Here is a 12,790-nt window from a genome sequence, read left to right as displayed (position 1 = left end):
GGAAAAGTATTTAAAAATAAAAGTGCAATGAAAAGAAAAATTCTAGTTCAAGGTTGGATGACTCCAGTCAGCTCATTTGGACAAAGGAGAGGAGTCATTGTTCCAGAGTCTGGGTTTTCAGCAGTTTTAGAGAGTTGGACATGACTTAGTGACTAAACAACAGAAGATGTATTATAAAACGAGAGCAAAGAAGTCGAGTTTTAGAAGCCAGATTTCACAGACTGTGGCTCATGTGCAGTGTCGAAAGAATAGGCCAAACTGCCCAGTTGCATGAAAGAAAAGTAAAAATAAATCAGATCAGCAAGCGTGTAGACAAAATAAGCAATTTGACCACATAGTTCCACATTTCAATGCATTATATTGGAATAACAGCACAGTTAATGTAAGAGACATTGGGAAATTCATTTAAATTTTCCATATGCTTCAGGTATCCCAGATGCAATATGAAACTGATGAAAGTTTTTCTTTCTAAGGTGCTGTCACATGCCTAGGAGAAGGATATTACAGGAGTAGGGGGAATAAACGTGTTATCTTTGCTGACAAAACGAGGTCTTATAACCTTACCTAACAGGTTGGTTAACCACAAGGCCAGATCTTCTTTCATCGGCAGCAAATTAGCTTCATGTCTGCTGGCCAGCCACTGGCTATACTGATGCATATCAGAAAGGCCAGGTCCACTGCGTACCTTTGGGCTCAGAGCAGTGCACATTATTTATCCACTTGTAATACCTGTTTTGGAAACAAAAGAGCAATTGCTTTTTATACAGACTTCTCTTGTTAAAATCTTGCTAAAAATGGCACAGTAAGGAACAGGATCTGCAGACGTTTGGATGACAAGTCAGGTTATTACTTATTAACCCCCCAGGAAACACTGTTTGCTCTATCAGTACTGGCCCTTGTTGGTTTTGACCAACTACTTGGTCAGAAACACCAGCAATCAAAGGTCAAATAGAAAAATCAAACACAAGCTCTATGCTTGTGTAAAACCTAATATCTGGAAAAAAGTCAGTTTTGAAAGCAAGAAATTCCATTAAAATTTTGGTATCCAAATTGTAAATCTCCATTGTTTGGGTTAATTTTTGAAGCCATAAATTTCCATAGAATTTTAGGACTGAATGCTAGCAATGACAGTATTTAGAAAATTTCTTATCAACATATGATCACTGCTCTTCAAACTATTACCTATGAGATTAAGCTCAGTACTCGGTTCTTCACAGATGGCCAAGCAATCATGTACTTACACTTTACAAGAGTTGGGTTGGACACAGGGGAGCTTGTGCTTTTTTTTTAAATTTTTAATTGAAGAATAATTGCTTTACAATGGTGTGTTAGTTTCTGCTGCAAAAACATGAATCTGCCATAAGTATGCATATATAGTTAATGGAAACAAAACCCAAAGAGGAATGGTGACAACCAAAATCATATGGTTGGATCATGGCAGAGTCAGGTTTGAACTTGGGTCTTCATACTTTAAGACCATTACTGTTTTCTGAATGACACATTTGATAATAGTGTCATCAAGTACCCGTATTATAATTCAGGAATTGCACCTTAATTCTAATAAACATCATCACAGGTTTTCTTTTGTCTTACTTTGTACCTTCCCACCTCATAAGTGTTGCATACCAGGGTTTACTTGTAATCATCTTTAGCATAAAAGTAATTACATATATCTACACAACAAGAAATAAATTCACTCACCTATGAGTAACACAGTCCTCAAAGTGGGTTGCAGGGGAAAAAAAAAATGTATGAATATATAGTTGGCCTTGAATGTAACACTACATTCATTTTTTGCATTATTTATACAAGCTAAGACTATAGATATAATAATGGGGTAGTAAAGTAATAAACTCATAAGTTTAACTATGTGTTGAACTCCATTCTACATGCAAATAGTGCCTATAAAATAACCAAATGTATTATGACTGAATAAAATGAAAATGTTTGCAACTGGCAAGAAGTAAATTTTATATGCTATAATGGGGTTTTCAACTGTATTTATTACTAATGGTACTTTAAGTTTACTGGTATAAGTTGTATATATCCGTGTTGGTTTTAAAATTTGAAACTTTACATAGCATTCTTTTCCAATTAATCTCAAACACTTCTCAGCCTAGGTTAATTTTTGTCTTTTAAAGACAGCTTAAAAAAAAATAAGACATTGGTATTCACAAAAATGTAAAATGTGATGGTCTTCCAAACATTTTGCTGCAGCCTTAGGAAAGGCTGCTGGGAGCACAAGTAAATACCTAAAAAGTGTCATCAACATGTAATTTAAAAGCACAATTTCATTTCCAAACAAATTATGCTCTGAATAATTTTTTTTTTTGCAAAAAAAGAATTACTGTAAATTTTCTTTGAAAATATCTTCTATAAATCTCTAAAGTGGTAACTAGTGAAAATGTGCAATATTTTAACACACCTTGCCCTATTCTATTAAACTGTCATTATAGGTGCCAGGATATTGCAATTGTCTATTTTCTTTTGCAGTTTATCATGACATTATTCATATAAAGTCCTAAAAGTTTTCTCCAAAACCTATGATTAAACCAGAAACCTAAAATATTTTTGCTCTTGTTCTTTAAAAAATAGGTCCAATCCCAGGAAAACAAAACACCTCCCAGTACGTGTTTAGGATTCCTACAAGCTAAGCTAGCCTCAGAAATAAACATTTTAATAATACATTTAAGCACATGATTCATACATTTAAATAACAAATTGAAATCTTAAAAGGGTTACCTCTAAAATGCCTTTCTTCTCAAGACACAATCTCTCCCACTACTTTCCTGAAAGTGAGAAGTGGGAGTTCAGTAACTTTACCTACATCCTATTATGGGCTCTGCAACTTCCATTGAAGCATCAGAGTCCTATTCTGCTTTGTAAAAGCAAGAAGACACCTCAAATTCTTAAGCTCATTGTCCAGCAGAGAATTCATCAAGGGATAGTTTACAGTAAGCCTAACGGCGTGTAACAGTTTCAATGAGCCAGAGGGACAAATCTGTCCCCTCAATACTTCTAAACAGTGAAGTTTTTATTTTCCTTGACAGTGGCACATTTATTTCTCATTTAGTCTGTCCCGTATTTTGCCAGAAATGTAATTCAAACTATCTTCTAATATTTACAGATGATTATTAAGTCAAAACAATAATTCAGCAATGCTTGTTAACGCTGCTTTGTGTTATATAAAAAATTTTTTAAAAAAAGAATTATATTTTCCCAGGTGATAAAGGTGGAGAAAGAAGGTTTAGTGGGTAATTGGCATTTGATAGAAGTTAAATGATTAAACATATGCCAAATATGTAGACATCTAAAGTCACTCATAGATAGGGACTCTTGTTTAAGGAACTCTTCTTGTTTAAGTCCCTTTTGAAAAAAACTTAGGATTTTCATCCAAATTCTTCTGATCCTTTTTTCACATTTTCAAACACCATCAAACTTGGCTTGACTCTACGGTTTAGCTGAGAGTCACTACATGGTGGTCTTGGATTTAAATAAGGCTGAGATATGAATAGGAAAGATGGGCATGGACCCAACTAGCAGGACCAAAATTTGGACTGTGAAAGAATCACCCATGGTGAAGCAGTTTCCAAATGAAAGGATTAAATTGGGGTAAGCAAAGGTCAAATAAATTTAAATTATCCAGATAAAAAGATCACTACAGGATTATAAATGTTTTATAATTTCCAACAAATGTTTAATCCATCTGAATGAGTTGAATTAGCTCACAAAGAACAGATTACAAGGAAAAGGTCATCTCTGATCTTTTGAATACATTCAAAAGTATGTGAAAACCACTAGAGATGCAAAGGGGTAGCTTTTAAAGATAGGAAAGAAAAAAGTTTTTTCCAGAACATACCTAAATACTGGAAGATGTTACTATTAAAATTTCTATAATCTAAATATTTTAAAACTTGATAAGTAACTTTGGTAATACAAAGCAAAATCTATGCTTTGAAAAAAAGGAGTAAGGATTCAAAAGCTTCTTCTATGTCTTCTCCAAACTTTATGGGTCTATCGAAAAATGGATAAATCAACCCTCAGGATTTGGAATTCAGAAAAATAAAACTTAAAGGGAAAAACATGCAGAAATTTAATACAAAATTCTTCAAAGAATGTGTGTGTGTGTATTTTTTTTTTCGTTTCTTTCCATAGAAGTGATTCTGGAATAATCATTATGAATATGATGAGACTTGAACTAGCCCAGGGGGAAGAAGAAAAAATTAATGACTCCATAAGTAAAATATCACATGTTTCAAGACTCGGTTTAGTCTGTTGTTTCAGAATCCCAGTTTAAGACATCAGTTTTGACTCTGAAGAAAAGTCACCTAGACTTTTTTGCCACCTAGAGGTGTTCTTTGATTATAATCAAAATGGTTTCTGATCTCTCTAGTCTTTGTTGATGTTATAAAAAAAAAAAAATCACAATATTGCATGGAAAATAAATTGGAAAGAAAGAAAAATAAGAACAAAGTGATAAATATACCCCTACTGTCTGATATTCAACTCTGTTAAGAAGCCTTACTAATAGAATATTAGAGCTGGAATCAGAAGTCCTGAGGTCAAATACTAGCTGTAGCACCTCGCTGTTTAGTATTGGTTCAATTCTCTTCTAGCCCTATGACTTTTTCTCTTTGTACTTGAGTTTTCCAGTATGTATAATGGAGGCTAACACCCTACATATACTTGTGAAAATGAAATATTTGTGTCAGTATTTGGCATATATTTTATATTCAACAGATACTTGCTAAATTGAAATCATCACCATAGGAAGGATGCCAAAATAAAGCTTCCATTGACTTATTTTAAAAAGAAAAGAAATTTTGTAACAAAATAGGGATACTTTGCAGAACTCTAAATAACTAAGAAAAGACAAAGCAAAGGGGGGAGAAATGAAAACTGATAAAGTACTGATGAAGAATTCCTGGCAGTCCCAGTGGTTAGCACTCTGCACTTTCAGTACTGAGGGTGCGGGTTCAATCCCTAGTCAGAGAACTAAGATTTTGCAAGAGGAATGGTACAGCAAAAAAAAAAAAAGAAGAAGAAGAAAAAGTATTGGTGAAATAAAACCATAAATAACTGAAAATCCCAACTTTTCTTCATATTGAGAGGTATGAAGACCCCAAGATGATGAATGAAATGTTGAGCTCCAAGATGGGTAATTTAAATGTGTTTTTGACAACAAATTTTGGTAACATATTACACTTCATTTTAGCATCAAAGACTTATAAGCCATTAAGATAGGGGCATGCCATATCTCTTACATTAATTGTGACAGGATGTCACCCCCCCAACACACACACACACACAGATGCCTAACTGTGGTCATTTAAAACAGAGTGCTAATGAACCCACAGTCAGGGGTCCTATCACTAAAGGCCACCTTTGTTCTAATTTAGAGCATTGACCTCACTTCTATCTAGTCAGTTTTGTGTGTTATAGGAGTAAAGCATGATGAAAACAAAGTTGATAGGCCAGTAACACTCTTTTAAAATGAAATAAAATAAAATAAAATAAAAACACCTTAAGCCAAACACCCTTCAAAATTCCCAACATAGAAAATGCTATCTTTCAAGTTAAACTCAAAGAATTAACAACCAAGGATGGCTCTAGATGGCTCTTTCATCATTCTGAGTCCTTTACGTCTATGGGATTCATTTTGGCTGACCAATAATAGCTCTACAAAGCTATATATATTCTCAACCAATGTCAGGAATGCAAAATTTTATAGAGAATGAAAGTCCAAAATTTAATCAGAAATGTAATTTTAGATCTTGTAAATGGAACTTTACTTCTGGCTAAGGGGAGTGAGCAACTTGTCTGAAATTGAAAATTGCCAAGCATTAAGGCAAAATGACACTTGTTACTACTTTTTCTAATTATGTAATGAAATCTTTAAACTCAAATGGATCTTAGATTTACCAGCCAAATTCCTGGTAATTAAAAAGGGACTGTAGGCTTAAGACGTTTTGGCCAAAGGAACAAGTCTATTTAGTCACAGTCATTAAATGTATCCTATCCAAGCCCTCCTGCTAGGATATGCTAATACTCAAAGAATGCTAACTCTCTTTCAGGAGTGTCTTTCTTACTTTTCAGCCCCATGATGATTTGCCTTGAACCAAATGATGGTACACCTGCAATAATAATTCTTTCTCAAATCATGACCAAAAAATTAAGACTGAGTGGGAATTAATTTCTTATATTTTCTTGGCATAAAAGATATTTAAAGTTTTGCTGTTTTTGTTTTTTTTTTAATTCTACTAAACCATTCTTTCAAACAATTTAGCTCCAGTTTTTGGACTCCTACCAGATAAATTTCAGACTTTATATCAATAGAAAGCCATCTGAAAGTCATTAATCAATTAGGATATTTAAGGACTTACATCCAAATCCATCTAAGTTGAACTTTAATTCATAAAAAGATGTTGTTGTGTGTGTGTGTCTGTGCGTTGTTTGCAATAAAAAAGATTTCTGTTTTCCATAACTATAATGTAGTTGAGAGTTAGCAGAGTTCTACATTCTGTTGAATATATATGTACTCTCATGTAAGGGGAGAACGTAAGTAAAAACTCAACTGACTTGACTTTGAAAAGATTTAGGACAGAAACATTACAAAAGCATCTTACTCTTTTTGCCAAGGGATATTTTCTACCTTTCTCCAGTTCTTTTCTCTAGTCAGAAAACACTGAGTGGAAAATCTTGATGGCTATCTAGCAGAAATTAAAGGAAACAGCAGGATCTCTGTACCACCATATCAAAACCACAAAGATACCAAATAACCTTACCATGGCTCCAGTCTTAACTCCCCCTGCAAACAAATTTGTTAGTCTCATTGTTTGGTTTCAACCAAGGTAACTTTGGCCTTCCAAAGGCTCCAAAAGTCTATAAATACACAGCAGGCTTATGGGCTTGAAGCAACTTTCTAAAATTATGCATAACATACTTAAATATAAGACCTGACATTGTGCCATAACTGCAAGTTTAACTAAGATTTCCTACCAAGGTACTAGGAAACTCAGTGGCAATCACACAACCTTTTGCACCAGATGAAATTGTGTCTTGTGGATTGATTTCCCAGGAAAGCACAGTCCACATCACAAAAGTATGGTGGTTAGTGCTAAAATGAAGAACGAAACCCCAAGTTTAGCAGCACAGAAGCTGAAATGCAAGGTTTCAGAGTCCACTCGGGAGTGTACGCGAAGGCTGCAGTGTGCATTGCGAAGGCTGCCAGCCCCATGCCTCAGATCTCTGTCCCTTACCTTGTCTTAGGCAGTGAGAACCAGGATGCCCATGTTGGAGAAGACCACCACAGTCACCTCCTCCTCCTCCTCCACAGTTAGGGGGGAGCATTCCTTGAGAAGGAACTCATTGATCAATTTCAAAGACAGGCTGGGCAAACCAGATTCCAGCTGGAGTTAATCAGTGTCCACACTGCTAAGAGGCTGGGAGAGAAAGGCAGTGAGCAGATGGGATGGTTCTCAGCCTGGCCTCTGTGAATCTCAGGGGATAGGTGGGGAGGGAAGGTGGACTTCTTCTGCCTGGCTGGCACCTCCGACCTGTCTGAGCCTTTATTTAACACTAGGAGGCCTAATGGGTGTTCCTGGCACATGCAGATCTTATTTCCTGGGCAAAGATCTCCCAGAGTTGATCTGGCTTTGCTGGAGTGGGATCTTGGGGAGAGGGAGGAGATGACAAGAGAGATGGTAAAGTTTTGCAAACGCTTGACTGTAAGAGGTTGAAAATGAAAAGGGTGGTTGGGAGGAAAGGCTTTGATTTCCAAAAAGTTTAACGGGAGAAAAAATGGACAACCACTCCCCTTCCCTAACCCCATTATACCATAAGGTAGAAAACAGAATCTGCTAACCTCTGCTTTTGTTTCCTCTATATTCAAGACAGTAGAAATGTCTGGATGTCTGGGCTAGGCTCTGTGTGTGTGTGTGTGTGTGTGTGTGTGTGTTTAGTCGCTCAGTCGAGTGTGTGTGTGTGTTTAGTTGCTCAGTCGCGTCCGACTCTTGGCGACCCCATGGACTGTAGCCCTCCAGGCTCCTCTGTCTATGAGGATTCTCAAGGCAAGATACTGGAGTGGGTTGCCATGCCCTCCTGCAGGGGATCTTCCCAACCCAGGGATCGAACCCAGGTCTCCCGCATTGCAGGCGGATGACTTACCATCTGAGCCCCCAGGGAAGTCCCCGTCTAGGCTAATGGCAGTTTATTCGTCTTATAGAATTTAATCTTGATAGAATAGTTAATGCCTCCAAAGCCAAGTTGGCTCCTTGGCTCCCCCACACAATTCCAGATTCCAAAAGCTTGCTCTTTGGATGCAACAATCTCCCCAAAGGGGGTTGATTCATAGGCTAACCTAGCGTTTGTTTATCCACGTAATAAAAGCTCAACTCTGTCAAACTCATCAATGGGCCACAGCATCACCCCAAATCGCGCGTGTCACACTCTCTCCTCCCATCCCGTCCTCCTGGACTCAAGTAAAACACTCAGGATCAATCCACTAAGACCATCCCCCGTCCGCCCTCCTCTCCTCCATGAGATTCAACGCTGAGCACGCAAACAGAGACCCTTCTGCAAGACTGCCTGTGTGCATTTACGATCGTGCTAATTAGAAGTCCCTACTTCTGTCGCTAGTTGGCTGAGCCGCCCCCAGCGTGGGCTTCTCTAGGCGGCGGTCGCTGGGACTCCACAATAGGGCTGAGGACCACATGGTTGCTTCCGGGGAATCAGAGTGATTCCACCGCAGTGATCACCCACCCAACGCCAGAGCCCGTCCCGCAGTCCGCAGCTCGCCACCCTTCCCATTCGCGTCCCCGAGGTTATTTGCCAGGACGCCCCCACCGCCCCAGCCGTCCCCCGGGCTGGGCTGCAGAGTGCGCGCACCGCGGCGGCAAGGGGGCGGCGGCGGCGTCTGCGAGCTGGGCCCGCCCGCCTGCTCACCCCGCGTCCGGAGCTGGGCTGCTGGCGGCGCTCAGCGGCGCCGGGGCTGCGGGCTGGGCTGGCGCGGCGTCTCGGGGCCGGCCCCCTCCCTGCGCGCGTGCTGCAGCAGCGGCTCTCCGCACCCAGGCAGCCCGGCGGCGGCGGCGGCGGTGGCGGCAGCTCCAGCCGCACGGCCCCTCTTCATACTTCTCTGATGGCTCCTCTCGGTGCTGTTTGGGAAAACGATTTTTACCCCCGCCCCGCTGCCAGAAACAGATTTCCTACATTTCATCAGTCCACGCAGACCGAGCGGAAGTCAAATGCTTACTTTTTCTGGTGGACAGCAAACGCAGTTGACACTGATTTACCCTTCAAACGGGGAGAGATTGTATTACAAGCCCTTGGCAGCAATTCCGAGGTTGGGGCCAAGCTCCAGCCCCCTCCAGGTCCCCCAAACACTAACCTAAGAGAGAAGAGGGCGGGAGAGGCGGGGGTGGGGGGGGGGGGTGGAGATCATATTTAACTCGGGGTTTTTCACAGAGTCAATGGCTTTAGCACAATATTAAAATTGGGTGTTGGAAAAGTTTTGCTTTCCTGGCCAGTGATTTTTGCAGACTCGGAGGCATGAGCTTTCCAGTAACTTCGGCCACTCTTTGTTCCAAATTGAACAGTTTGATTTCTTACAATTCCCTTTAAATATCAGATTGTATAAGAGACTGTTATTCACGGCGGCTGTTTTCGCTTTGCACAAGGAAATACAATTCCACCCTTCCTTCTCTCAGCCTGGGCTCAGGATTACGTTGAATGTCACAGACAATTTTCTCCAACTGTTGTTTATTAGGGCACTATTCTGAGATGAAAAGTCTTCCTATGAAGCAGACAGATGTCCAAGTGTCCGTCTCCTTCATCTCTAGTAGGCATGTGACCTCTTGAACTCAGGGTCCTAATTCCCTCCAGTTACTCCTTTCCGTGGAATTGTTGAAAAGGATCACACTTTTTGTTGTTGTTGTTCATATGTTCATCAGTTTCACAAGCATCTCCATCCAAGGATGGTATGGCACAGGTATTCTAATCTTGTCTTGGATACCATGCTTAAAATGGTGAAGCTCAGCTGGTAAGGAATCCGCCTGCAAATGCAGGAGACTCCTGTTTGATTCCTGGGTGGAGAAGATCTCCTGGAGAAGGGATAGGTTATTCACTCGTGTTCTTGGGTTTCCCTGGTGGCTCAGAGGGTAAAGAATCCGCCTGCAATGCAGGAAACCTGGGTTCCATGCCTGGATTGGGAAGATCTCCTGGAGGAGGGCATGGCAACCCACTCCAATGTTCTTGCCTGGAGAACCCCATGGATTCCACAGTCCATGGCTCTGCAGAGTCCAACACAACAGAGCACAATGCACCACCACCCCACCCCAACCTCCCCCACACTTCACACACACAAAATAGAAACTACCTGTGCATGGACAACAGCCAAGTGATGTGGATAATTTTAGATATAATTGGAAAAATGCATTTTGCATATATTGTTGCTTTCATATGGAAATGGTTATTTGCTCTAAAACATCTAGAAACTTCATCAGTTCTTTGGTTGTAGCAGCAGGGCAAATCATGAAGAAGGGGAGAAAACAGATGGAAAAGTTTGGTGAAACCGAACTCCAAGCTTTTTATTTTAGTTCAGTTGGGTATTGCAGTTAGCTCCAGATTTCTCCTTGGGCTTCCCCATAAAAGGGGGGCGGGGAAGCCATTCTTCATTTTAAGGAGAAACAGCATCATAAAAAGGCCTACCTTACTGCTTACATATGCCTCAACAAGAACAACAAAACATACAGAATGGATTACTGATGAATTTGAGTAATCACTGTCAAAATAACATTTTTTCAAAATTTAACCAGATAGATATGGGTGTTCCTAGAGCCCCAACAAGGAACTGTTAGTTTCTAAACCTATAAAATTTAAGTAAAATCAAACATCCTTGACAATTTTTCATGATCAAAATATCACAAGCCAATAAATTCAGTATCTCCAAGGCATATAAGAGTTTAAAAAGTTTAACACCTAAATCTTCAAAAGCTCAGATTTTCTTCTACTATGTATATCAATTTTCTTGTCACATCATTCAATATTGATATTTTAAAAAGTGAAGTGCAAAGACAATAATTTTGTTGATTAAGGGAATTTGTTAAATCCAACTTGGGACAATCAGGAGCACTGGGAGAGGATCATCATTCAAATTACTCCCTTCTATGCCTCTTTCTTCCAGGTATTTTACATTTTAAATTTTGCATTATATCAGACCCTCTGTCATTTGAGCAAAAGCCAAAAGAAAAATACTAGGAGAAATATGTATTTTCTCTCCTAGTATCTAAGAGTTGATACTGAATATTGAATATTCTTCTGGTGACAAAAGCGAAGTAACACAAAAGATTTCTGAAGAGGCAGCAAAGATGCATTTTCATTTGATTTTTTCCACCTGATCTTTGTGTTTTTGAAAATCAAATTTCTACTTATATATTCCAACCAGCCACTTATAAAAATTTGCAGAAAACCTTTTTGTCCAAGAATTGTCTTGCCTTGTTCTCAACCTAAACATATTTGTCTTAGGAAATCCTAGTGACTCGATGATAACTTCCCTCATGTCCAGGTCAAGGAAGCAAATGTCTCACCTAATGGAGTGAAAAGTGTCTACATACATTCATTCTTGAAGCATAATGGCATAAGTGGGGATGTAAACTGATACAACCATTATGGAAAACAGTATGGAGTTTTCTTTAAAAAACTAGGAATACATCTACCATATGAACCTGCAATCCCACTACTGGGCATACACACTGAGAAAACCATAATTCTAAAAGACACATGGACCCCAGTCTTCATCACAGCAATATTTATAATAGCTAGCACATGGAAGCATCCTAGATGTCCACAGACAGATGAATGGATAATGAAGTTGTGGTACATTTATACAATGGAATACTACTCAGCCATAAAAAGGAACAAATTTGAGTCAGTTGTAATGAAGGTGGATGAAGCTAGAGCCTCTTATACAGAGTGAAGTAAGTCAGAAAAACAAGTATCATATATTGACATCCATCTATGGAATCTAGAAAAATGTTACTGATGAACCTAGTAGAGATTGGACTTTGGACACAGTGAGGGAAGGGGAGGGTGGGATGAACTGAGAAAGTAACATTGACATACACACATTATCATGTTTAAAACAGATTGTTAGTAGGAAGTTGCTAAATAACACAGGGGACAGCTGGTACTCTGTGATGACCTAGAGAGGTGGGATGAGGGGAGGGAAGGGAGGCTCAGGAGGGAAGATATATATATACACACACATTTTATATATATATATAGCTATACATATACCTATCTATACACACAGACACACACATACACACACACACACATAATTACATATATATATATGTATATATATATATAAAACTATGGCTGACTAGCTTATAGCAGAAACCAACAAAAAATTGTAAGGCAATTCTCCACAAATTAAAAAAAAGTGTTCAATGAGTGTAAATTATTGTCTAGACAATAAAGACAATCTAGTTAATAATAAAAAAAAAAAAGTCAAACCAAATTTAAAGAAAACAAACTTTTGTTTTCCTTTTTAAGTTATCATAGCTTTGAAGACTCTAATATTGAGAATTCCTGGGTTACTATGTGTATCAGGTGTCTGAACTTTCAATGTTGTCTTGAACAGGAACCATGCCTTTTCTCTAAATGTAAGCATAAGATGTTTCGAGAGAACAGCATCGAAACATGTATATTATCTATAGTGAAACAGATCACCAGCCCAGGTTGGATGCATGAGACAAGTGCTCAGGCCTGGTGCATTGGGAAGACCCAGAGG

At 39.0% G+C, this 12,790-nt stretch overlaps 1 protein-coding gene across 2 annotated transcripts in view; it reads right to left on the bottom strand.

Moving 5' to 3' along the window:
* GAS2 (growth arrest specific 2) overlaps window positions 1-12,790 on the bottom strand; it is a 168,315-nt gene that overhangs the window by 128,933 nt on the left and 26,592 nt on the right. Inside the window, exons 1-3 of one of the 2 annotated variants that reach the window (XM_061168014.1) lie at window positions 2,743-2,778; window positions 1,702-1,718; window positions 565-729 (exon numbers count right to left, since the gene is read on the bottom strand). In XM_061168014.1, the coding sequence (XP_061023997.1) occupies window positions 565-709 (145 nt within the window). In that variant the 5' untranslated portion in view covers window positions 710-729; window positions 1,702-1,718; window positions 2,743-2,778. Of the gene's footprint in view, window positions 1-564; window positions 730-1,701; window positions 1,719-2,742; window positions 2,779-12,790 lie in introns of those variants that run through there. The other variant, XM_061168019.1, reaches the window with a different exon arrangement.

This window comes from Dama dama, chromosome 2 (assembly GCF_033118175.1).
Source record: "Dama dama isolate Ldn47 chromosome 2, ASM3311817v1, whole genome shotgun sequence".
NCBI classification, from domain to species: Eukaryota; Metazoa; Chordata; class Mammalia; order Artiodactyla; family Cervidae; genus Dama; species Dama dama.
This window is presented reverse-complemented; position numbering and strand designations above follow the sequence as displayed.